This window comes from Poecilia formosa, unplaced genomic scaffold (genome assembly GCF_000485575.1).
Source record: "Poecilia formosa unplaced genomic scaffold, Poecilia_formosa-5.1.2 Scaffold400, whole genome shotgun sequence".
Classification (NCBI taxonomy): Eukaryota; Metazoa; Chordata; class Actinopteri; order Cyprinodontiformes; family Poeciliidae; genus Poecilia; species Poecilia formosa.
The window spans coordinates 70,315-95,420 of NW_006800339.1; the positions used below are offsets into that span (position 1 = coordinate 70,315).

The 25,106-nt window shown below is 36.4% G+C and overlaps 3 protein-coding genes across 4 annotated transcripts; 1 reads left to right on the forward strand and 2 right to left on the reverse strand.

Annotated features, from left to right (window-relative positions):
* The first annotated feature begins 273 nt into the window (after positions 1 to 273).
* LOC103154788 (receptor expression-enhancing protein 1-like) lies at positions 274 to 8,810 on the forward strand. The gene is made up of 6 exons (XM_007576203.2): positions 274 to 303; positions 453 to 605; positions 966 to 1,079; positions 2,069 to 2,228; positions 3,631 to 3,839; positions 7,032 to 8,810. Exons 1-6 carry the CDS (start codon positions 274 to 276, stop codon positions 7,101 to 7,103), a joined length of 738 nt encoding a protein of 245 aa, XP_007576265.1. The 3' UTR covers positions 7,104 to 8,810.
* A 1,250-nt stretch (positions 8,811 to 10,060) lies between these two features.
* On the reverse strand, positions 10,061 to 12,493 carry mrpl35 (mitochondrial ribosomal protein L35). The gene is made up of 4 exons (XM_007576174.2): positions 12,383 to 12,493; positions 12,023 to 12,188; positions 10,411 to 10,555; positions 10,061 to 10,327 (listed from the first exon to the last, which is right to left on the reverse strand). Exons 1-4 carry the CDS (start codon positions 12,411 to 12,413, stop codon positions 10,145 to 10,147), a joined length of 525 nt encoding a protein of 174 aa, XP_007576236.1. The 5' UTR covers positions 12,414 to 12,493; the 3' UTR covers positions 10,061 to 10,144.
* A 3,166-nt stretch (positions 12,494 to 15,659) lies between these two features.
* LOC103154770 (sushi, von Willebrand factor type A, EGF and pentraxin domain-containing protein 1) lies at positions 15,660 to 24,756 on the reverse strand. Of its 2 annotated transcripts, XM_007576175.2 has the most exons (9): positions 24,424 to 24,754; positions 22,413 to 22,586; positions 20,860 to 20,998; positions 20,693 to 20,781; positions 20,431 to 20,494; positions 18,926 to 19,014; positions 18,722 to 18,834; positions 17,618 to 17,774; positions 15,660 to 16,904 (listed from the first exon to the last, which is right to left on the reverse strand). In XM_007576175.2, the coding sequence occupies exons 1-9, from the start codon at positions 24,608 to 24,610 to the stop codon at positions 16,747 to 16,749; spliced, it is 1,170 nt and encodes a 389-aa protein (XP_007576237.1). In that variant the 5' UTR covers positions 24,611 to 24,754; the 3' UTR covers positions 15,660 to 16,746. The 2 variants fall into 2 exon arrangements, with proteins under 2 accessions (XP_007576237.1, XP_007576238.1); XM_007576176.2 differs by lacking the exon at positions 22,413 to 22,586 and having other exon boundaries at positions 24,424 to 24,756.
* Positions 24,757 to 25,106: the final 350 nt, after the last annotated feature.

Here is a 25,106-nt window from a genome sequence, read left to right on the forward strand (position 1 = left end):
AAAACTTGAAAATTTTTGAGTTTGAAAAGTTGAACATTTGCTCCAAAACACTCTGAAATTTTCTGGAAGAACTTTTTTTTACATTTCTAAGTTCCAAAGTTGAAAAGTCTCAACTTTTAAAATTTCCCAAGTCACAAATGTTTTACTTTTGAAACTCAGAAATTCAGAAAGTTCTTTTTTTNAGAAAAATAAAGAATCTTTAACAATAACTTATTAAAATAAACTAAATTAGACAAACTATAATGAAAAACCCAAAACTATTACAATCCTGAAATGTCCCCAATAAAACCAGGTCCATCAGCTGTAAAAAAAAAAAAAAAAAGTGTATGTAAACATTTGACTTTGAAAAAGCAATAAAAAAATAGGAATAAATGTTTATCTTTTGTTTACAAATTTCTGGTTTAACTGTATTTAACTGAAATAATAAAGTTTAAACGCTAAGAGGGAAGTAGTTTTTGACTGAACACGGTTTCTGTCCTTCCAGGCTTCCTTTCTACTATGAGCTGAAGATAGCCTTCGTTGTGTGGCTCCTGTCGCCGTACACCAAGGGCTCCAGTGTGCTGTACAGGAAGTTCGTCCATCCCACGCTTTCCTCAAAAGAAAAGGTGAAGCCCCTTTCCTCTATCTTGCTTTGTTTTCTGCGGTGTCCTCTAAAGTTCACAGATTTTCAGCCTGCAGGCTGGAAGGTTAAGTGACTAAGAACAAAAGCGCCTTTATGCCAAGTTTCTTTCCCACTTTAGCCGTTAAAATGTGTTTGGTGATGGAGTGAGAGGAAATGTCACGCTGCTTTTCCACTTCTGCTGCGCTTTTTTTCCCCTCAAGGTACCTCAGGAAACGGATAAATTGTTTTTCTCAGGATCAGAAATGGCACCAGCTAGCTGAGTGATGAAGGAAGCTGTGATGTGATAACGAGGGAAAATCTGCAAGTGTGATTTCTTTTTTTTTTACATTTTTGTTATTTTAAGGACATCGATGAGTACATCTGCCAAGCAAAAGACAAAAGCTACGACACACTGGTGCATTTTGGGAGGAAAGGACTGAATGTTGCAGCCACAGCTGCAGTTATGGCTGCTGCAAAGGTAATGCACATTATACAGACATAGGTAGCGTTAGCTGAAGGGTAGAAATACACTGCAAAAACACAAAATGTTACCACGTTGTTTTAGTCCAGGTTATAGTGCAAATATCTTAGTTCACTTGAAGTAAAACAAAAACTAACAAGGAAATTATTTGCAAATTATAGAAGCTTGTTTCAAGTAAATAATCCCTCAAACTGATGAAAATGTTTTTGTTCAACTGGCTGATTATTTCACTTATATTATGAAAAAATGTCTTGTTTAAGTGAATTAATCTAGAAGTGGATCTAATTCTATGGAAGCTGAAAGCGGACATTTTCCGCATATATTTTTCCAGATGATTTTCTCGAGATAAGTTAATTTTCCGCTTTCTCGAGATAAAGAGTTAATTTCATCTTGTAAAATCAAACTTTGTTTTAACTCGCTATCTTAAGAAAATGGTTAGAAATTAACTCGTTATCTCGCAAAAATGGGAATTTTACTCGTTAATTTGATGAAACCAGAAATATCTTGAGATAAGTTAATCTCAAGAAAACGAAATTAGTTATTTGAGATTAGGTTTGATTTCTCGAGATTAACTTGTTATTTCAAGAGTAATTCCTCATGGTTTCCTCAAGACAGGATTAATTTCTAGTTTTCTCAAATTAACGAGTAGAATTCCTGTTTTCGGAGGTAACGGGTTAATTTCTCTCCGTTTTCTTAAGATGACAAGTTAAAACAAAGTTTGTATTTACAATATTATTGGTGTGTGTGTGTGTGTGTGTGTGTGTGTGTGTGTGTTAAATCCCATTTAACACACACACACACACACCATTTTGAAATTAACTCGTCACTTCAGAACAAACCATCAGGAAAATGTAAACATATGCTCTCAGCTTCTGTCGATTTCTGACCTTCCTGATTTAATTTACATATTTAAACAAAAAGCTGTTAAAAAGTTATGTATTCATATCTACTGGAGTTAAGCAGAAAGCCTGATGTCTCTGATTTAGGGTCAAGGCGTTCTGTCGGACAGATTACGAAGTTTCAGCATGCAGGATCTGTCGTCCTACCAGTCTGACCCGGACCAGACCGGACCCAGCGCCGCCCAGCCCACCGCAGCTCAGCACCGAACCAGACCCATCATCCGCAGCAAGTCCGAGAGCTACAAGGGTGAGAGTCTGAACGCTCTGCTGCTTTTACAGGATCGCAAACTGGTTGAAAGCACGGCAATGCTCTGCTTCGGTATTCACAACACGTCATTTTTAACCAGAACTTTAATTAAATCGACTCTTAAAGGCGCTATGAATGCTTTACCTTGCAGTCACCGTCCTGCAAAAAAGTAATAAGTTTAAATTATTATCTTTTTCGCTGTCACAATAGTACTACCAGAGGTGGACACAGTGCCAGAAAATGTACTCAAGCAAAAGTAGCAGTACTTCAACATGTTTTACTCAAGTAAGAGTAAAAAAGTAATTATTAATCATTCAATATTTAAAAAATTACATAATCAGCCAAACAAAAATGTAAAGTTAAGTGGAAATTTTGGTATTTTAAACACAGAAATGACAATAATTCTTATAAGCAACAAAAAATAACAAAATCAGGTCAAAGAAAATGTTTCCAAATCAGTTTTTTTGGAAAAGAAAGACATGATAAAAACTTACAAAACTTTAACAAGAACTGCAGATGTGTGTCTGTGTCTGGTGAATTTTTGGTTAAAACTTGTTTGTTTTTCATTCAAAGGGTAGAAAATCCATAAATTTTACTCAAGAGTAGAAATACTTCATAATAAGATTACTTAAAAGTGCAACGTAGTAAAAATACTCCTGAAAGTAAACAATTTTCAAAAAAGTTACTCCAGTACAAAAGTCCATATCGTCCACCTCTTTTTATTTCTCTTGCTAAAACAATCATGATAGATCGATTATTAAAATAATCGTCAACTAATTTAGTAATCGATTAATCGTTAACTGGAGTATAAAATATTAATATGCTGAAAGAAACAAACTTTCAGCATATTAATTATGCTGAAAGTTTGTTTCAGCATAACTAATATGCTGAAACAAGCAGAGCAGCAAAAAGCTGAAATAGTTTGCAGAAGTTGAGGTGAATGAGGTCTTTTTAGGAAATCACTGCATTAGATAAAATGGAGATGAGGAACAAAAAATTACTGAATACACTGCAAAAACTAAAATATTACCAAGTTTTTTTGGTCCAGTTTCAAGTACAAATATCTTAGTACACCAGAAATAAGACAAAACAAACTCAATGAAAAGTTACTTATAAATTTGTTCTACCTCATTTCTAGTTTACGAAGATATTTGCACTGGAAACTAGACTAAAATACTTGGCAGAATTGTATGTTTTTGCAGTGTAATACAGTTTTATGCTCGTTTGTGCTCCAACAGATTGCTCTCTGTCTCATTATGGTTTCTTCCAGCGGTTTATTTATTATCTGAGCTTTTAAAGCTCCACCAAACACAGAAACCAGTTCAGTGGCAGTAACCTGATCCAAACCCGACTTTCATCTGTTCGTCATCCTTCCACCAACGTCTGTTTTTCCACGGTGCAGATGTTGACATGAATGAGTATGAGGTTCTGGGCTTGGAGCAGTCGGACTCGGCAGAGTTTCTGGCTCTGACCCAGTCCGGCCCGCTCTCCGCTCCCACTCCGCCCGCCAGTCCTGCAGCTCAGGAGCAGACTGAGGAAGGGCCGGGGAAGGAGGTGCAGGCCACGTCGAGCTCCCCGCAGCTCAGGATGAGCAAGAGGAGAGCTCCGGAGGTACGCAGCCTGGTGAGCGCGGCTGCTGCCTGACGATAAACCCAGATGGGAACGACGCCGGGTCGGGGCCGGTCCAGGTGGAAAAACAGACAGAGGAGCACATTTACGCCAAAAAACACCAAAAAGTTGAGATTTTCAAGAAAAAACTTGGAAATTTTGAGTTTCAAAGGTTGAAACACAAAAAAAAATCTCAGTGATTTTGACAAAAATCTCAGAAACGATGCAAGAACGTTGAAAATTTGGAGATTAATCTCTGAAATTTTCAAGAAAAAACTTGAAAATTTCTGAGTTTGAAAAGTTGAACATTTGCTCCAAAACACTCTGAAATTTTCTGGAAGAACTTTTTTTTACATTTCTAAGTTCCAAAGTTGAAAAGTCTCAACTTTTAAAATTTCCCAAGTCACAAATGTTTTACTTTTGTGACTTAGAAAAAAAATTTTTTTTTTAGAAAATTTCTAAGATTAGTCACAAAATTTCTGATTTTTTTTTCAGACCAATTTTCAACTTTTCAAGTTCAAACGTTTCTACACTTTTTTTATAGAACATTTCTGAGATTTATCTCAAGATTTATTATTTTTTTCCAGAAAATTATTAACTTTTCAAACTCAGAATTTTACATTTTTTTCTAGAAAATTTCGGAGATTGATCTCCAAATTTTTTAGTTTTTATCTACCAAATTTTAAACTTTTCATACTAAGACATTTCCTTTTTGGAACATTTCTTAGTTTTCTCTAGCAAATCTTTGACTTTTCAAACTCCAAAATTTCCAAGTTTTTGTAGAAATTTTCTGAGATTAATCTCAAATTTCTTACAGTTTTTCTGTCAACTTTTCAAACGTAGAAATTTCCACTTTTTTTCTAAAACATTTCTGAATTTTTTTCTAGCAATTTTTTTATTTTTCAAGTTTTTTCATACAACATCTCTAAATTTTTTGTATAATTTTGTTTTTATTTTTTAAGCTCAGAAAAATTCCAAGGTTTTTTTTCTAGAATATTTCAGAGATTAATCTAAATATTTCAGTGTTTTGGTGGAAATTTGCTCCTGTCTTTTTCCACGGCCCTGATATGCTGTCGTACTCTAACACACTAACTTCTGAAGCTGCATCTTTAAGCGATCATCTCAGTTCAGACGTTGGTCTGCTGAGTGCGGCTGTTCAGAGAGTCTGCAGTAATGCACTAACCTCGTAGGCATTTACATCGATTTAAAAGCATCAGCCTCGTTGATGTTTGGAAATATGGAGGGGGAAACAAGTATTTAACAAGTCAACGTCTTTCTCAGTCAGTTCGCTGAAAATCCTCCCCAGTTTAGTTTTCTAATTCTTATCAAAGTGTGCTGTTTTATTTAACAGGATTTTACTGGGATGCTCTCACCGCCTGGTGATGTGTCAAACTCAAGGCTCCGGGGCCAAACCTGGCCCGCCTTAGCTGTTAATGTGGCCCTTTAGATCAAACCTTTACTACCTAGAGAGCCATTTTTACTTTTGGTCCAGCTTGTTTAGAGCCAGAAAAGCTACACAAAACAAATTAGCTTATTTAGCTTAGCCTATTTGACGTGTTTGGCTTTTCTAAATGTTCTGCGGACTTAAAACCAGTTTTTAATGGTTTTTCTTCAGCAGTGGAGTCTTGTGCAGTGACCTTTTGAAGAGGTTGGGTATAAAACATTGTATCTGCTGATTCCAGGTTATTGGCTTTTTGAAATGTTTTCTTTTGACTCTTTTGTCAGAGACCTTGTGAGGCGAACCTGGTTGTAGCTGGATTATAATGAAATTATGCTAATCCTGGCTCCGGATTATGGCTCCAATTGCCTTATTCAGAAGTTTGTGGTGAAGAGAGCTCTTTGCTGTTTCTGGTCATAAAATGCTTCTTGGTAACATGAAACTTTTACCCCATTAAAATAAAATTTACTGAGGAAAATATTGTTTTGTTCCATACAGTTTTCCCCGCTTTCTCATAGAAAATTGCAGTAGATTTCTGACGTGAAGTGCCTGCTGCCGTGTTTTATCCAGCTAAATTATATAAACCTCATGCTTTGTGGAGTGGAGTGACATTTATTTAACATGGAGGCTGTTGTTTATTTGTGATATAATCCAAATATGATCTCTTTAAAACAGATTTACATTTACAGAAACATTAAAGAAAAATAAAAGAGAACATTTCCAATGGTTACATAAACATGTGTAACTGTTACACATGTTTAAACTTTTATTTTTCTGTTTTTAAGGATCATTTCAACATTACAATTTCTTACAATTAAAGAAGAAAAAAACGCAGAAATACTAATTATTTGATTTAGATTATTACTGTCATGTTGTTTTCAAAATGATGATTTGCTGAAAGACTAGAGTCTGAATTGTAAATATATATATTTTATTAGATTTTTACTTTGTTATTGGAAAGCATTATCTTTAAAGTCCTAAACATTTTGTCCAAAAATAGTCAGCTGAAAAGAAGTATCCTTTTTAAAAACTAAAATCTCAGAAAATGTCATGTTTTTTTTTAACCTATTCAACCATAATATAAGCATGAACTATTTTAAGTAAACAAATGATAATTTTTTTAATTTATTTGTTCATTTATTTATTTTTGTAGGAATAGGCTTGTAGATCCAAAATTTAATATGTTTTAGGATGTTTTCCTCGTCGTATGAAAAGCAAATTGACTGACTGAGTTGGTCTGATTGAAGAAAACTGAAAAAAAAATATTTTCTCTTCTCTGTGATGTAGGTCAGTCTTCATTTGAAAACACTTTCTATATGTAGCCAGGTTTTAATAGAGCAATAAAAAGCAGACAAGGTGTACAACGAGTAGATGTTACCATGACAACAGAAGGAAACCAGAAAGCCTGGAAAAGATTATCATTTGTGTCGCATCTCACATTTTTATAAGTAGATTTTGATGTAAAAGTTGAAGTTTTGTCCTAATTAATTCTTGAATTGTAGTCGGGGGCCACAAGAATCAATCCAAGGGCCGCAAATGGCCCCTGAACCCTACTTTGAACACCTTTTGATCTAAAAGCTTCAATTGACTTCAAAGATTTCTATTTTCAACCGAAACAGTTTGCGTAAGTTTAGTCTCCTACTTGGTTTTACACATTAAAACAATAAAATGAGCCTTTTTTCTGAGCCTCCTGATCCAAAATGGCGGCGGCAGCTTGACCCGGTCTGATCACACTCCGTCTGCCTCTGTGCTTCCAGCCTCCTCTTAGAGTCCTGAGGCCTCTCACAAGATCCAGGAGTGCTCTTTCTTCAAACAATGAAGCCATGTGAAGTCGTCTCCTCCAGCTGCCTTCGCTGCAATGAGTAAAAATACCGAATGGCCAGAAGCTCCACGACTGAAGCAGCCCTGCTTTGGAACGCCGTTTTACCAAAGTGACCTACAAAGACCCCTAATTCACAGCATAAATATATAGAAATATATATATATAAACCCCAGTGGCTCATGATGTTAAGAGGAACGAGGTTTGGTCGCTCCATGCTGACAGACACTTTGCATTTAAATATGTATTTATGTACAGTTTGCGTACTTTATCTCATGCTTTTGGTTGTTTTTATATATCAGAGGTGGTTGCATGTGTGTTCCTCGTCATTGGTCTTAGTGTTTATGAATGTACTTTAGAGGAAATCATCACCATGGAGAAGGAATGAGACTCAAGCCGAGGACTCAAACAAAAACACTGATTTTGTTTTGTTTTATTTATTGTGATTCACAAAATGATCCATGCTTTCATCGTCCACTTATCAGACGTTTACCTCTCTCTATCTCTTTCTTTCTCTGTGGGCCTTAAAGAAACAGAAACCCAAAATTATTTGCACTATGTCAATAACATACATCACTGCCCTCAGACAAAGTTGTGGCTCAGTTTTCTTATCAGCTATTATTTTTAAGAGATTGATTTCTTCCGTCTGTGCTTCACTACAATCACTTTGGTTTCTAAAGACTGAATATTTCTAAAAAGGACTTAGAAATTTAAAGGTGACTTATTATGAAAGATTGACATTTTGCACGTTTTTATACTTCCATTTCGGTCTCTACTGCTTCTTTGAAGAAAAAGAAAACACTCTGCCATTTTTTGGCAATAACTTAATATTTTTTGGTGTCTGGAAAAGGAGCCGTTTGAAAAACCTCCCCACTTTTAAGTCACATTTGCACCGTGCTGTTACCTAGCAAGCCCAGCCAAGCCCAGCCCTGTTACCTGGCAACTCCAGCAGAACTCCAGACTAAAATCTCATATGTTCAGAATGATTACATGACACATGTTTTGTGTCGCCCATAGATCTATCCTAACCTGTTCAAGGAAGCATAATAGGTCACCTTTAAGGCTGAAAACTGCTAAATGACGTGAAATTTTATGTTTGAAATCACTTATTGCTGTTGACTGAGCAGCTCTGCACACTCTGGTTGTTCCTCCTGGTGACCTGAGCCGCTTTTTTTGTAGTTTATTTACTGAGCCCGAACCTGATTTTCACTGTGTTGGTGTGCAGTAATCTTACATGGTTGCATCTGTATCTTTTACGGTGGTAAAAGTAAAAAAAAAGAAAAAACAGAAGAAAGAAACCCCAGAAGCTTCTCAGGTACAACTGTTCTGTTTACATCATTCACTCTGATATTGTAGATATACTTATTATGCACATTAAACTGTTCTTTCAGTGGATCAAATTGTGGAAAAGAAGCAGGATGTTTCTAATCATGTGTCAGTGCAGTCAGTGTTAGTGTTGGAGGTGATTTCCATACATTAAATTTAACGCTCAAGCTTTCTGCATGATATTAATTTTTATGAACATTTAATGATTTTATGTGAAGCCGCTCTGGTTTAGTTTCTCTGTCGACACATAAAATATAATGTATTTGGTTGTACTACAGAAAAATCTGCTTCCTCAGACATTTAGTCATGTTAAAAAATGAGGACACCCCGAGAAATTATTTCTTTGCTCTAAAAGAAGAAAAGTACATTGTTTTACATAATAAACACAGGGGGGGGAAATCCCCCAGGATCTCATTGAGACCCAGATCTGCTTCATTACATTCTATTCCTTCATTTTCAGTCAGTTCGTTGTGAATTTTCCGGCATGTTTTGGGTCATTTTCAAGTTTAAAATGGCCCTACTTTAAATTTTTCATGATGACTTAAATTAGTTTGAGCCGGACATTTGGTTCACGTTAAAAATGTCCTCTGTTCTTGTATCCAAATACAGGGTTTCAAAAACTCAATTGTTTTATGAATGGCATTTAAGACTAGTATCGTGACAGAAATGTATGGACGTGGCTGGGCGACGATAGCCACAAAAAGCTAGCTACTTAGCTAGCGGGGATATGCTAACAGTGAGATGTCACTAACTTCAAGTTACAGAACGCGTTGAAGACGACACAGAAAGTACAAAAGGAGAAATAGTGCGTTTAATATCAACAGTAGCAAGATCCTGCTGTAGATTCCGAGAGGTTTTTGAAGACTTGTTTTAGCATCTTCAAAAAAGTCCGATTAGACCTTCTTTTAGTGTTGTAGTTTGGTCGTCACCTAGAACAGGGCGGCGCTGGTCATCCTTAAACGGAGCCGTTACAGAAACAAAGATGGCGGCCAAAGCAAAATGGGAAAGAAAAACTGTCCTAACAGAGTCCGGTGTGGGATAAAGAAAGTATTTTATGCGGTTGTTTTTAAATATAAACGAGCTCCTTAAGTTTCACATCAAAAGCGCTTATTCACCCAAACTGAATGACGGACCGCGTAAAATAAAAAAAAAAATTGCCTTTTATGTTATTGGTCACCATACTCTTAAAGAGAAAACTCAGGTCTTTACGAAAATAACAGCTTATGAATTAATCATTAGTAGATCATTAGACTAACTCGACCGATCTTGCATCCATGTGAGACCTCTTCCCTACCAAACTTACCAGCGCCTTCATTTCTTTTAATATTTTACTATATTGATAAATCTGATTAATACCTAAATGTCCCAAAATTAAATGTTAGCAAACAAGCTTTAGCAGGGTGTCCTCATTTATTCATGACTGTAAATCCAATTCAGTCCTTCAATTTTTCTGGCAGGCCAGAATGAAGCATTTCTTTAGTAACTAATTGATGTCAACTCAAAATAAAAAGCAGAGGTGTGATGACATAATTCATAACTGTTGATTTATGACTCCAAACAACTTCATACACAATAAAAAAAATAAAGACGGCACATTTGATGGTTTCTGTCCAGTTTTCTTCAAAGAACAAGTAAGACATGTTTTGACTTTAAGATTTATTTTATGACAACAATATGGATGTTTAATATTATTACATTGCATTTAGGATTACAGCATTATTTTATTCAGAGGTTGACCCGGTCGTGGTACTTCTGATACGGATCATTAAGGAACCAGTTTCTCCTTTTCCAGTAAGAAGAAGTCATTTTGTCCAGGAGTTTGCACTGAGTCTTGTTACAGAAAACGATTTCCCTCAAGCGCTTTCGTCTGGCGGGCAGCTTCTTCCACAGCTTCTTCTTGTACCCAGCCTGGTCAGAGGGCAAGAACTCTTTGTTAAATGCAATTTATGCAGAAACCAGAGATTCTGACAGGTAATTAAAAAAAGGCACACCTTCCGCCTGATCCAAAGGCCACAGTGCAGCCGCATAAACCGGTCGGTCACTGCGCTTACTGATTTCCTCTTTCCTTTCTTCAAGCTGAAATACGTCAGGTTTCTGCAGGGTTGCCAGGTCAGGCTGGGAACCAGAGCTGAAACCCTGAAACAGCACAAAGAGACTTTAAGTAAAATGGAAAGGAAACAAAATTTAAAAACTTAGGAAAATATCCAGAGGTCATGTTTTGATGCAAATATGTAACTTTTCAATCTTTAAATATCTCACTTCATAATACTGTAAATTTATTACTTTAATCATATAAAAACTTTACTTTTTTCTTGCAAATTTGTGACTTTGACACAAATATTTAAGTTTTTTCTGGGAAATATGGGATGTAGAGCAGTGGAAGTAAACAACATGATTTTTCCAAAACCACCTAAAAATAGTGTACAACTACCACAGATGGATCGAGCAGGAAGTAAACAACCAGATGCATCATGTTTGTCAGGTGAGAATTTAATCTGTCTGCAGATTAAATAAACACCAGTTCCTCAAAATGTTTTTCTCTGTTCATTTATCATGATTTTTCCCTCCTTCTGAACCAAATAAAAAAATCATATGTCAGTATTTTTAACACTCATTCCATCCAACAACTGTAGCTTCAATGTTTTTGGGTTACATGATTGTGAGAAACGTGACTGGTTGTCGTTTAATTATGTGGAGAAAAGTGAGACTTTATGCTGTTTCCATCCACTGATGCTTATGCAACAACCAGGGGTGCACCGACTGCAGTTTTCTGGCCGCTCGCCGATTACTGATTTTTTAAAAAGCTTAATCTGCCGATTACGATTTTGTCTGAAACTAATTTTTGTCTGAAATGTTGCTCAATATAGCAAGTTGTTGAGTTGGCAACAGTTGGGTCACTATTGTTAATTGTAAACATTCAGACATAACTTCATGGGCCGGTCTGTCAGTCAAACCTTTCTCACCAGAGAGCATTAGAGGTCAGATTCTTACACATTTGCCAAGCTAGATAAGATCGGTGGATAAGATCGGCTTCATATGTAAAAATCAGCCGATCACCGATCTCCTAAAATTAAGAAAATCGGCACCGATATATCCATCCATCAATCCATTTTCTAACACTTTTGTCCCTCAGTGGGGTCCTGAGGGTTGCTGGGGCACCGATAAATCACTATGAACTATTCACAGCTGTTGAGAGAAATTGGACTGCTGACACTTTATCTCTTGCCATTGCAGTTGTGAGTAATAAAATGCAGAATGTGCTCAATATTGAGATTTACATCCCTCTGTAAGGGTGCTGGTTGGTCAGATTTACAACTAGGAGGTTGTAAATCCTCCTTTTCTCTGTATAAATTTCCATAAAATCTCAACTTTATGAGCTAAAAAGCTGATGACTTTGCAAGCAGGTAGCTGTTACACATGGATTAACTAGCTCCGACTTTCAGACGTAACGTCGTCAGTCTTCGTCAACCTTCGGCTGTGATCTCGAATGCCCCGTGCCCATTTCTTTTTTACACGCATTTCTCGATTTTGGTAATCAAAAATGAATATAACTATCGTGAAATATAAACACCGCTTATAAAATTGTAATAAATAGACGTTTACCGCTGCAGGAGGGGGTAGCGGGGCGTCAAAGCCACAGTAGCCCGGACGGGAGCGCAGACAGCGGCTGTAGCTGTTCCGAAGAGAGGCTGAGCCCGGATGAACCCGGACAGCTGACGGATCTGAGGAGAACTGGTTCCGACAAAGCGGTATAGAGGTCTCAGCAGCCCTGGTATAAAAACGGAGACATGATAAAACAACAACGGGGAGGAAAAAGCAGATTTTCCCCACTTTAGTAACCACCAGAACGTTCAAGTTAACCGGGTCGGACCACAAAATATTTCCTAAAATAACACTAACAACATAAAATCGACAAATTCAACGCACACAGAAACAACAAGAAGAAAAACATTAAAAACACACCTGACAACCTTCTGACCACCGCGGCCGCCATGTTTTCTTCTTTTCTAATTCCTACCTACGGTATCCTACTTGGGCAAATTTCTTTCATTCGCTTGTAAAGTTAACCTACATGCTGAACATCACTGCCCCCTAGCGTTCATTGCAGAACACTTGCAGTTGTTTACAGAATCTCCGAAATGTCTCAGTAAATATCTGAAATTTTTCCTTTTATCCTGCACTGAACTACTTTAAACATAAAAGGATTGGGGTCACTGAAAAACTTTTTTTTCTCAGAATTTTGAGATTATAGTCAGACTTTTGGATTTTTAGTGGACTTTCTTAATTTTCATAAATTGTCAATGGTTATTAGTATTTTACTTCCCCGCTCCTATGCTTTTCTATAATCCCTTAGTCCAGAGTTTCTGAAGTTTTTTATCTATGGACTCTCGTATCTGAGTATTTTCAGAAGAATTTAACCCTGAACATTCAGTCATCCAGGCGTAAAAATTATCGCGACAGGCCCAATGTAATCAGCTGAATCTTAAACTGTGAAAGCACCAAATAAAGTAAAATCAGATTTAGTCATTTGTATAATATAATCCTTGATTGACATTGTGGTCCACACTACATACCAGTTGGCGGCGGCGACATAACAGCAATAAAGCAAAAATGTTGATGTTTGGAGAAAGATGGGGGGATGGTGAAGTCATTGGCCAAAATTATAACTTTTAATATCTCAGAAACGAAAGCTGCACAAACAAAAATTTTAACGGCACAAACCTTCACAAACGGAGCACTAACGAAGTAGCCCACTTTCGTTTGTTTTGGAGCAATATGGGGGGATAGTGAACTTTGGATGACCTAAAAAATAATTAATATCTGAGAAAACAAAACTGCACAAACGATGATGATGATTATGTTGCTCAACATCCACAGCAGGTGGGAGACAAAGGTTACATCCAAGATAAGTTTGTCATGATTTGTGGAGTGAGTGGTGAGGTAAGACGCAGGCAGCCCAGTATGAAGATGATGATTTTAATGACTAATCCACAGAACGGAACACAGGTGTAGCATGCACCTCCTCTGCTTCATAAAAAGGACTGTTCCTCTTCTAAGTAAAAGGTCACATGAACCTCAATACCTCTTTTATTTGGACAAAAATATGTCTGGAGGTATTTTAAATCATTCCCCCCAAAATAAAATTACAGAGCAATGTGAGGTACAGAAATGTGGTTTGTTGCCCGAGGGCAAAGCCATGCCATAGAGGGTTTTAATTTGAAAAACGACATTATGTATCTGAAAAAAAAAAAATATTGTGTGGGCAAAAAATAAAGCACATATGTGCAACCTCAGTTAAAATTGGTCTTATAGGTGACCCTGTATCATCCTGAAGTCAGAGAAGTACCTGGTAAGGTACTGTTTATGTAATCTGAAAGGGTTTTTTTGCATGTCAAATGTCAGCAATTTTGATTGATATTGATCACATATGTGGTTTACAGAATTTTTTGCCAACATAATATGTTTTAATTTATTTTCAGCTACATGATTTCCTTTAGTGTTATGGCAACATATCCAATATCTGTCATTCCCTAGACCTTTCAAAATAAAACTAAATTGCACAATAAAAATGCCTAAACAAATATCAATCGTCCTAACTAAATTTTATAAAATACAAACAAACCATCTTACAAATAACTTAAATATTTCCTATTTATGGCTCTAACATTTAGCAAATCAATTAACACAAAGGTTTACATTTTTAAAGCCGCAGGAGAGAAACATGAATCAAACATAAACCGGAGGTCTGCTTTTATTTTGAAAAGCCTGCCTGGGGTCCAATCAGAAATTGAAATTTTAAGTTAACTTCCATTGCAATCAAACTCTCAGGAGTTTGATAGTACATGCAAGAGAGTTTGACTGTGAATGTGAGAGAGTTTGATAGTTTGACAATATGTGTAAGAGTTTGATAGTAAATGTAAGAGAGTTTGATAGTCCGTGTAAGAGGATTTGACTGTGAATGTGAGACGGTTTGATAGTTTGACAATATGTGTAAGAGAGTTTGATAGTAAATGTAAGAGAGTTTGATAGTACGTGTAAGAGAGTTTGTCATTAGAACAGACATCAGGACATAATTTCTCCAAGACAGTACCTAACCCTACTGCCCCTCATTATCATATTAAAGCAGAAACGAAGAGGGGAAAATGAAATGTCATAAATAAGGAAATATTAAATGAATAAGGGAAAATGGGAAAAGTATACATTTTTCAGAAAAATGTTGAATGAAAAATAGATTAAGGAAAATTGGCAAAATAAAAAAGAGAAACATGAGAAATTGATCAATTAAACCAGGAAATTGAAAAGTGGGTTAATGAAAAAGGGAAATTGAAAAGTGGTTAAATGAAAAATAGATTAAATGGATGAAGGGATAAATGAAAAATGGGTAAACAAAAAGGAAAAATTAAAATTAGACATGAAAATGGGAACATAAAAAATGGTTGAATTAATCTGGGAATAAATATAAATGAACAAATATAAAAGGGAATAAAAATGACAATTATTTAACTTATTTATTTCACCCACTTATTTATTTAATTTTGGCTGAAATGGCTCTCCATAGAGTAGAAGCTGCAATATTTTTAAATGATAAACTGAAAACTGAGCTGTTTATCAGATGTACAGATTTCCTCAACTTCATTTGTCTTCTTTAGTGCCTTTCATTCAAATAGGTAGCTACAGAAGATAAGTAAAACTAGAAAATTAGAGCATCCAAAATACAATTCTTAAATTCCCTGGAAAAGTACCAAAAAAAAAAAAAATTAGAGAAATGTCAGGCTCATAAAGCAGAAATTGATCGCATGAGCTTGATTTATTTAATTATCCTTTCTTCACAAAAAAGAAAACAAGTCCCTGACCTTTATGAAATAAAAAAGAAATCCAGTTTTTGCTTGTGTAAAACCTTCAGAGCAGCTTCTGCTTCCTGAAATCCTCTGCCAATATTTTGATTTATTGACGGTCTCCTATGGAAACATTCCTCTGCAGACATGCTTATCTGATATTCAGATGCGCCATTTGTCACAGTCTTTGGATGAATATTTAGGTCTGCTTCCTCAGAGAATAAGAGTTCAGTGCTGGAGGATTAAATATATATTTTGTGACAGAAGTGCTTATGGGTTGTTCAAGATAGCAGAAGATATTTTCATCTTGGACCTGCAGTGTGAACCTGTTTATTTTTACAGATAAAGTTCTGTGTTGGTTCAGTATGTGTGCAAAAAGTCATAATTTCTAGACTGAGAACAGATAAAAATCAAATTAATGTTTTATTTATTTTACTTTTAAAACCCACAAATGAAACATCCAACATAATATACATCAAAATAAGCAAATAAACAGCAGATAATTTTCCAAAGGAAAAAACAAGCCAAATATAAAGAAACAACATTTTTACAGCACACTGAACGTATCCAAACAGCTGGATGTGGGATAAATTTAACTGAAGTGAACAATGCCTTTATTATTCTCCAACAATGAAATAAAACCGTAAAAAGTGCTTTCCATAATAAAAAAAAACATGGTTTCCACCACATTTTAAAGTAAAACTCCAATTATCCAACATTAAAGTACCTTAGAGGCTGTTTGTCTCAGTTAAACAGTTTGTAAAAGATGATATCGCAAATCCCAGAATTACTCACCTCTGTTTGTCGCTGTCATTTTAGGTAATTAACATGTTTACAGGCACCAGTTCAGAACTTTAAAGGGGACCTATTATGCAAAATTCACATTTTCTCTTTGATTTGGATCTCAACTTCTTAAAACAGTCCAAGTGCTTAAAAAAATAATAAATAAACAAAAAAACACCCAGCTGTGTCTGGAAAATTAGCCATTTCAAAAACATCCCAATTCTTAAGTCACAAAGGGTGCTGCACCGTTACCTAGCAACCTCAGCAGAGTTTCGCTCATCACCTAGCAACAAGCGCCACGCTCCAGCACTTCTGATCAACTGGTTTTACTGCTGCATGCACTGTACAATGGCTGCTGAAAAATACATTTTTTTGTTGTTGACTTACCATCATGTAGCCACTTTCTGGCTTCTTGCTGGTTGTGCGGGAGGCTCTACTAACGCTTTTCAAAGAGGTATGGCTCTATAATTGCACATCTGTTTGCAGCCATTTTCATATATGACTCCAAATGTTGAGCTTATTTGGAAGTGACAAGAGTACCTAAAACAGCCCAAAATAGGCAGAACTTACCAGACTAAAATCTCATTATCTAAGAGAGATTTTATGTAAAAAAATGAACATTTTTTGTGCAGCCCATAAAACTATCCTAATATGTTGAAGGAAGCATAATAGGTCACCTCTGAAGTTACAGTTGAGTTTGGAAAGGGTTCACCAGCCAGCATAGACTGGTTCTGTGTCGCAGGGCAGGCCGTAGTACCGACCCTGAGGTCGCTCTTTGCGCAGTAGAGGAGCCCGGGCGACCGCCAGCTCTCCGTCAGAGTCCCGCCGTCGACGAAGAACCAACAAAATAATGAGGAGTAAGGCCACTGAAGAACAGAGACAGGAAGTGATCAATCAAAGATTGCACTGATGTTACAGCATGACTCTGATTATTCATTTTGTTTTAACTTCAAACAGCTGACTGTGCCGCATTTAGTCATAAGATCGAGTTACGTATGAAGATAAAACAAGAAAAGAAGAAATGTGTTCTGATATCACCACTTCTTCCTGAAAGACGCAATGAGTTACAAAAAACAGGTTCCACAAGAAAAAAACAAACCCAACATATACTAAAATAATTTAGAGACTGATTTAGTACTGAAATTTGGGGTGAGTGATATCACCTAAAAATAAGATTTCTGATTTTAATAAATTTTTTCCTCTTTCTTTTCTAAAGAGGAAATTACAAATGATAGAAAATATTTTCAAAAAGTGGCTTTCACTCCAATCATTCCTTCTTTGAATTAATTTTTAATTAATTTTTTAATTATCATATTTTATTTATCACTACATAAGGGATCAGTGAATCCGCATATGAAACTGGTGGGTTCGGTACCTCAAAAAAGGTTAAGAACCACTGAAATAGAAGCTGTAAAACACGATGGTAAAACAAGATGGCGGCCCTGGGCGCGCTCACATCACACCTTACTGTGAAAAACCATGGGGTCCATTGGTGGGGGGACCAGATTTTAAAAAATAGATTAATTTAGAGCAGCTTATTTTTCTAACTTCTGTCATTTTGTTCAAACCAACCACTCACCACCTCCTCCGATGACCAATAGAGCGATAGTAACCGGCGCCAGTTCACAGGTATCCCCTGCTTTCCTGAAGAACGTCTCCATGCAGTAACCCGGAGCCGTGCTGCCTTTGGGGCAGAAAGCATCGCTCGGACACTGAATGGGGTTCACGTCGGGGCTCTGAAAGAAAACCGCTCCGTCATACAACGAAGGTATTCTGCTGCGCTCCAGTTGCCTGGGAAGTGGGAACTCGGAACTGCGATTTGACGAACTTGCTATTGTAACCCAGGATATCAGAAAACTTATTAAGCACTTATAATAACAGACAGACTGTATTAGCCTGTCCGACATTAGCGTCGTCCCTCCCTTCCCGCCTCTCTTAACAGAACATCCGGTTACATTTTCAAAATAAGAGTATAAATCACACTGTTTTAATAAAAAACTGTAGTGATTTTTCAAAGTTGTTTTTAAGTAGGGAGGACTAAATGCTGATAACCTTTTGGTTAATGAAATAATGTGAAACTGACATAAAAAGTTAAAAAAAATTAATAAAGACATTAAAAAGAACAATCAAAAAGTAATATAAACTGGCCTTGAGACAAAGAAATTGTATTTAAGTTCTTGTTTTCTTGTTCATCTTTTTAAAGCAGTCACCCCAGATGATTTCTGTAAGTTCCTGAAAGAGTTCTGCTGCTGGAAGTAGCCAGTGTTTCTTCTTTAGAAACGCCAACTTTGAATCGGCAGAGAACCCCTTTTCTAAAAAGTCGGAATTTCAACATGGCGACCCCATAAACATTGTTTGCAAATCGCTCTTACAAACAAATAATTGTAAGCTTTACTTTTCATAAACAAACAAAATAAAAATTTCAGTTTAGAGTTGTAAGCGCTATATTTAGCATTGATTTTTAGACTGACCTTTTTATATGTTTTGTAAGATAAGCATGTTTTACTCTTGATGTGAGAAGCAGCCATATTGAAGCACATGTCTTCCCAGTGGGAAATATGACTTTTGAGGGCATTTCAATTGACTTTTCCAACTGGGAAGTCCAAATTTCCCAATTCCAAGTACAACTGGATGCAGCATTTCTTCCAGTTCAACCATAGTTCTGAGAGTGTGTGGCGCTCACAGGGCAGTAGTGGTTCTCGGGGCAAAGGTCACAGCTCTCCTGACCCCAGAGGATCTGGTAGAAACCACTGCTGCAGATTTGACACATCGTCTGATGGGGAGCCTTGTGCATGCCTGTTGAAACCAAACTGGATTCACAACAATTCCTCTGCTTTTTTGTTGGATTTTTAAAAAACAAACTGCAGGAAAATGCTAATGTGAATACCTGGTCGGCAGGGGGTGCAATCTTTAGCAGCGGTCTGCAGAGCTTCTGTTCCTCCGGGACACATCGGGCACTGTGTGCAACCAGACGAACTGCCGACAGAAGGTAAGATGCTTACGGTTGTTTAAAAAAAAACCCGACTGGATTTCAAGGCTGCAGTAAGTAAGACCGAAGATGGGTTTCCACCGCAAAAAAATTTTTGGTCCAGTTTCTAGTGAAAATATCTTAGTACACTTGAAATCATTCAGAACTAAGTATCTTTCAGCAAGATATAGGAGCTTGTTTTAAGTAAACTATTCCTTATTATTGATTTTTTTTAAAATAGATTATCAGATTATTTAATTCAAAACAACATTTTCAAACGTTATAAGTGAAATAATCTGCCAGTGGAACTAATGGTTTTTTAAATCAATATTAAGAAATTATTGATTTAAAACAACCTCTTATATTTTGCTGAAAAGTTACTTGACGGGCTGGGGTTGCTAGGTAACAAGGCTGGGTGCAAGTACAGTTGCTAGGTAATGTCGCAGTGCCTGTCGAATGTGACTAAACAATTCGGGTTGTTTTGAAATGGTTCATTTTCTAGACACCAAAAATGTTAACTTAGTAACAAAAAACAGCTGGGTGTTTTTTTTTAGAAGCAGTAGAAACTCAAATGGAAGAATAAATGCACACAAAATGTGAATTATGCATCGTAGGTCCCCTTTAAAGATGCATTTGTTTCCAACAAATGGAATCGTGACCAGGTCTTTGTTGTTCGGTTTCTGGAAAGAAAAAAAAATCTGATAATTTTTGCTAAATCTGAGAAATATTTGAAGAGATCAAAGTGTAAAGCTAATTAGAAAAGAAAGTGGGTCATGCTGTGAGTGGAAATTACTCTGAGGAAGAAAAGTTTTTCTTCCTTCTAAAGAAAGATTAACAAAGAAAAAAACCAATGCAAGTGTCAAAGTTCTCCTGACTTTAAAGCTGTTTTGATCGATGAAATGATAATCCATGTGCAGAAGCCTAGCAGAAACTAGTTGGTTATAATAATCCAGTCTAGTTTTCTTGATCTTCTTTTATTTAGGAACTGAAAGCACCACTGTGTATAAATAAACAAAAATGCACAGAGCAAATAAAACACACAGAGTTCCTCGGGAATGCTTTGGGAAGCTGAAAAAAATTTCTCTGCAGAATCTCAGACAGGAAGCGTCTTTCAGAGGCCGAACTACAAGTCACCGAGACGAGATAATACACGGCGCTTTGATTTTTATGCAGTGAATACTCAGAGCCCCAGCTGTTCAGTCCGTGTGCGCACGCGCGTGCGTGTGTGTGTATGCGTGTGTTTGTGTGTGTGTGTGTGTGGTGACAAACACAGCCATGGGATGGAGGCATGTGATGTTCAATTTAGAGGTTAGATGACTGATTATTTTTTTCCCCTTTTTGCACAAAAACAGACAAACATTTGACCATTTTGGGTCCTGGTTACAGAACAAAACAAACAAAAATATAAAATAAGAACAAGTTACTTGCAAAAGCTTCCCTGGGGACATGGTGTGCAGGAAGTAGAGCCGAGCTTTGATGCAAACAAACCTGAAAGCAGAAGGTGGAAAATAACATGCGTGAGTCACAGTTTCTATCTGATTTTAGATTGCAGTATTGTAAACATGTCCTCCACATATTTGAGCTGCACTTCGACGTGAATCTATGTTTTTCACTTCTTCATATTGATTTTCTGTCACTGATTAACAACACAGGAATGACTTTTAGATGAAAAAGTAAAACACATACCTGGGGAACAGCTTGTGCAGCTTTCTGCAGCCGTGTCATTATTGAAGGACCCAGCAGGGCATGGGTGGCACAATGGGCTCCCGGTGAAACTGGAAGGAAGGAGAAAATCAAGCTAACAGATAAAAAATAAAACCTTAAGGGTTAGTTTTAGAGATGTGAGGTTTTACTTTGTGTAGGAGCCCCGACTGCAAGCCAGACACTCCTGTTGTCCTGCCAGTGGCTGGTAGAAACCTGTCTTGCATGGAAGACAGGCTCCAGGAAATATACAGAGCCCAGGATCAGGGCAGCATGTACACAGCAGCGTGTCTGAGGAGGTAGAGAAAAAACTCTTCAATTCATTCAGGGAGAAACCTAGAACAGCGTAACAGGGCCATTGAAGATAGGAAGAGAAGAGGAGTAAATTTTATGCCAAAAGATTTCTGAGTTCGAAAAGTTAAAATTTGCTAGAAAAACTATAAAATTTTGAGATTAATCTCAGAAATTTTCAAGAAAAATACTTGACATTTTTCAGGTTGAAAAGTTGAAACTTTGCAAGAAAAAACTTTGTCCAAAAGTCAAAATTTGACTTTCAGAAATTTGAAATTTCTGAGATTGTCTAGAAAATTTGCTACAAATTTGAAAAATGAAAAATTTTCTAGACTATTTTAGAAATTGTAGAAAATTTCTGAGATTCATCTACAAATTTCCGAGTCTTTTTCTGGAAAATTTTTGAGATGAATCTCACATAATATTTTTGTTTTTCCAGCAAATGTCCATCTTTTCTAATTCAGAAATTTTCATGTTTTTTTCTAGGAAATTCCTGAGAGTTTTTGGCAGGAATTTGCTACATCTTTTTTTTTATGTATAAAATGGCCGTCGTAGAGAACCGAGACGGCAGACATGTTACAAATGTAGAAGGTGGAGATGGACGATATGGATTCAGAATTTTATCGCGATATTTTGTGATATTATTGTGACAATAACAAGGATTATGATAACAAAAAAATTATTTTGCACGTTTTTGTACTTTCATTTGGGCTCCGGCTCCTCCTAAAATTTCCCCAAGCGCTTAAGAAAACCACTGCTTCTGAGTAATAAGTTAATGTTTTTTTTATGTCTGGAAAATGAGCCGTTTCAAAAACCTCCAGATTTTTAAGTCATAATCTGTGAGCGCTTAACCGTTACTTAGCAACCATAACCGAGCCCAGAGCCGTTGCCTAGCAACCCAAGTGGAGCTCCATTTTGTTTGGTCAGCTGGTTTCATTGCTGAATGTGCTTCACAACAACTGCTGGAAAAGACAAATGTTTTGTTGTTGACTTACTATTCAGAAAAAAAAATGTTTGTATAATGTTCAGAAACAGTTGTGTATCCGTTTGTTGCCATTTTCAGTGTAAACATTGAGCTGGGGGGCGTGGCCAGCAACAGCTTATTTGGATTTAAAGTGACAAGACGCCCTTAAATAGCTCAAAATAGGAAGAACTGAGCAGACTAAAATCTGACTATCAAAGACTGATTTTGGTGTAAAAAGTGCAATGAACATGTTTTGTTTCGCCCATAGACCTATCCTAACCTGTTCAGGGAAGCCTTTTAGGTCATTTTTAACATAAATAACAGAAATTTTGCATGAAAACAATAAGAAATGTTTCTCGATAAATGTTGAACGATATAATAATTGCCCACTTTTAGTAGAAGGTCTGGAAAAAGCAGACGGCTGATGTAAATTCAGAACTACTGACTCACTGTTGTCGTACTGTGACCCTGGCGCACAGGCCTCACAAGTAGAAGCGTTGAAACTGAAGCAGCCTGGGGTGGTGCTGCTGAAAATCACGGGTGTTGGAGTCACAACGGTAGCATTCTGCAGCGCAGTGGTGTTCATCACCACAGGGGTGAGTGTGGTTTGGCTCTGCACCAAGCCTGAGGGAGAAGAACCCGGTCATCCATCCGCAAACAGCTGTCTGACAAGACCAGGACATGAATACCCAACCTATAAAACCCACAGGAATGATGTGGACCGGTCTGCATCGTTCAAATCTGGATGCTAAACCTGATCTTCAATAAACGACCAAAAATCTGCTCAGTTAAACTTAGTTTTCAATATTTTATCGTTAATATTTCTATAAACTTTTTGTTGTTGCTGTACTTGATGTTGCAGTCAGACACGTTTTCACTGTTGTTGTTTATTGTTGAGGTTTCCTGGTTTAGCTACGCGTAGCGCCACAGGATATGGTGCTTCACTTGCCTTGTCATTTACTGTTCTAAGATTATAAACTACTTTCTGGTGAGCTAAATATTTAGCTTCAAATTAAATATTTAGGTAGCTAACTAAATATGTAGCTAGCTAAATACATATTTAGCTTCAAAACCTTGCTATCTAAATATTTAATTTGAAACTAAATATCTAGCTTGCACACTAAATATTTGTTTAGTCTAAATATTTAACTGGCTAACTAGATATTTAAGTTGAAAATAAATATTTTGCTTGCTAAATAAACATTTTGGATTGAAGCTCCTTATTTAGCTTGCTGACTAAATATGTAGCTTCCCAACTAAATATTTATTCGGAAATACATTTTTAGTTTGAAGCTAACTATTTAGTTTACCAACTAACTATTTAGCTTGCTAATACACATTTAGCTTCAAAATAAATATATAGCTAGCCAGCTAATTATCTTTGTCTTAAGCTAAATAATTAGCTTGCTAATAGCATATTTGTTTTAAGCTAAACTTATAGCTTGCTAACTAACTCACAGTTAGCAAACTGTTGCTAACTGTGACCTTTATAAAAAAAACAATATAAAGTATAACTGAAAAATAAATCACCATTTTTTTTTGCTCTTATGACAAAAAAAAAAAACTTTAAACTGACGTCCATCAGTCCGGAGGCGCCTCAGAGTCTAGGACCTGAACAAAAAATATTGCTGTTTATTTTTTAGTGTATAACTTTACAAACGGCACAACCACAGTGGACCATCTTCAGACCCAAACCATGAAAATCCAGACTTTTAAAAATAATCACAAACCATACTTTATTTACTCATCATAGCTTGTTGAAGTTAGCTAAATTGTGGTTATTTTTACTTTTTTCATTTTTGTTCTTCATCTCATGTCCCCCTGAAGAGCTCAGGCGACCCCAGGAGGTCCACGCCCCACACTTTGAAAAGCCCTGACTTAGACTAAATACGACTCCAGCTCCGTGATAAATGGCCAGGTCTAAGTTTTTCACCCGGAAAAATGTTTGTGATGAATAACTTCCATATGAAATCCGTCCTGAGTGGCATGCTAAAGTGGAGGCAGCAGGTAGAAACGCAAACAGAGCCCATATTGTGGCGCTAATCACAGAAGGCATGTGCTTAACTGCTTTCTTGAATAGGAGCCACCATCCTCATAAAATTAAATTATTCAGCAGCGTGGAGTCATGTGATGGTCAGAAACCTCCGAAAATATTAAAGCAATTGCAAAAACGACTAAAAGATAAGAGCGTTTGGGGATAAAAAGTTATTCTACTGTGAGCAAAACAAAAGAAAAAGCTCCAACTATGCAGTTATATGTATAATCTTGTGATTAAACCCGAAAAAAGTCAGATAAAATAGTTTTAAGCAAGTTATGAAAGGAATATCTGAAGAAATATTCACAACAAAATCAGAGTTTTGTAGAATCTGGGTTAAATTATTTAATCTCCGAATCTAGAGTTTCATTATTTTTCTTTCAAAACCGCTACTTTTTTATTTTCTCCTGTTTTGCTGAAACTCACCGATGAAACAAGCGGCGGTGACGGCAGACAGGAGCCGCAGACGGTCCATCCTCTTGCGGATCAGCCCGAACCTCCAGCCTGGGTCTGTCTGCAGCATCTCATCCCGCAGCGGCTCTGAAAACACCAGAACCTTATTCAGCCAAGAATCAGCTCTCTCATCGCTGTCATATGACAAAATGCGCGTCATGTGATTTTACTTTGGAACTTAAAACCGAGAGAAAATGGGCAGGAGCCGGAGCTGCTGCAGTTACAGGCAGCGTCCAGCAGGGACGCCACTGCCCCAAAAAGACACTCAGGAATTCTTCAATTATTTATGTTTCATATTTTTTATTCACGTCAGTAATTTCTTACGTTAAATATTACAGTTTAAATGAATTATTTATTATATTAAATATTGTTTTCATTTAGATCATCCATTTATTATATGACATATTTTTATTTGCATCAATATTTTTGTAAATAATCATGTATTTAATTAATTTAGCTCCGACATCAACATCTTTAATGTTATATTATTTTGCACAACAATAATTTACTATGTAACATACTTGTCACTTACATAAATTATTTCCAATGTTATATATTTTATATGTGGATCAATAATTTTTCATCCAACTCTGTTCAGATCAATTCTGAACAGTATCGTTCATGTTATATATTTTATGTTCATGTCATATTTTTGA

Coding starts and splice junctions, on each gene's coding strand:
- LOC103154788 (XM_007576203.2), top strand. CDS start 274: ATGTCCCCAATAAAACCAGGTCCATCAGCT. Junction 606..965: donor CGCTTTCCTCAAAAGAAAAG/GTGAAGCCCCTT, acceptor TGTTATTTTAAG/GACATCGATGAGTACATCTG. Junction 2,229..3,630: donor CAAGTCCGAGAGCTACAAGG/GTGAGAGTCTGA, acceptor TCCACGGTGCAG/ATGTTGACATGAATGAGTAT.
- mrpl35 (XM_007576174.2), bottom strand. CDS start 12,413: ATGGCGGCCGCGGTGGTCAGAAGGTTGTCAG. Junction 12,189..12,382: donor GGTGGTCAGAAGGTTGTCAG/GTGTGTTTTTAA, acceptor TTTTTATACCAG/GGCTGCTGAGACCTCTATAC. Junction 10,328..10,410: donor GCCTTTGGATCAGGCGGAAG/GTGTGCCTTTTT, acceptor CCCTCTGACCAG/GCTGGGTACAAGAAGAAGCT.
- LOC103154770 (XM_007576175.2), bottom strand. CDS start 24,610: ATGACGCGCATTTTGTCATATGACAGCGATGAGAGAGCTGATTCTTGG. Junction 20,999..22,412: donor AGGGTCACAGTACGACAACA/GTGAGTCAGTAG, acceptor CTACCTCCTCAG/ACACGCTGCTGTGTACATGC. Junction 20,782..20,859: donor AGTCGGGGCTCCTACACAAA/GTAAAACCTCAC, acceptor CCTTCCTTCCAG/TTTCACCGGGAGCCCATTGT.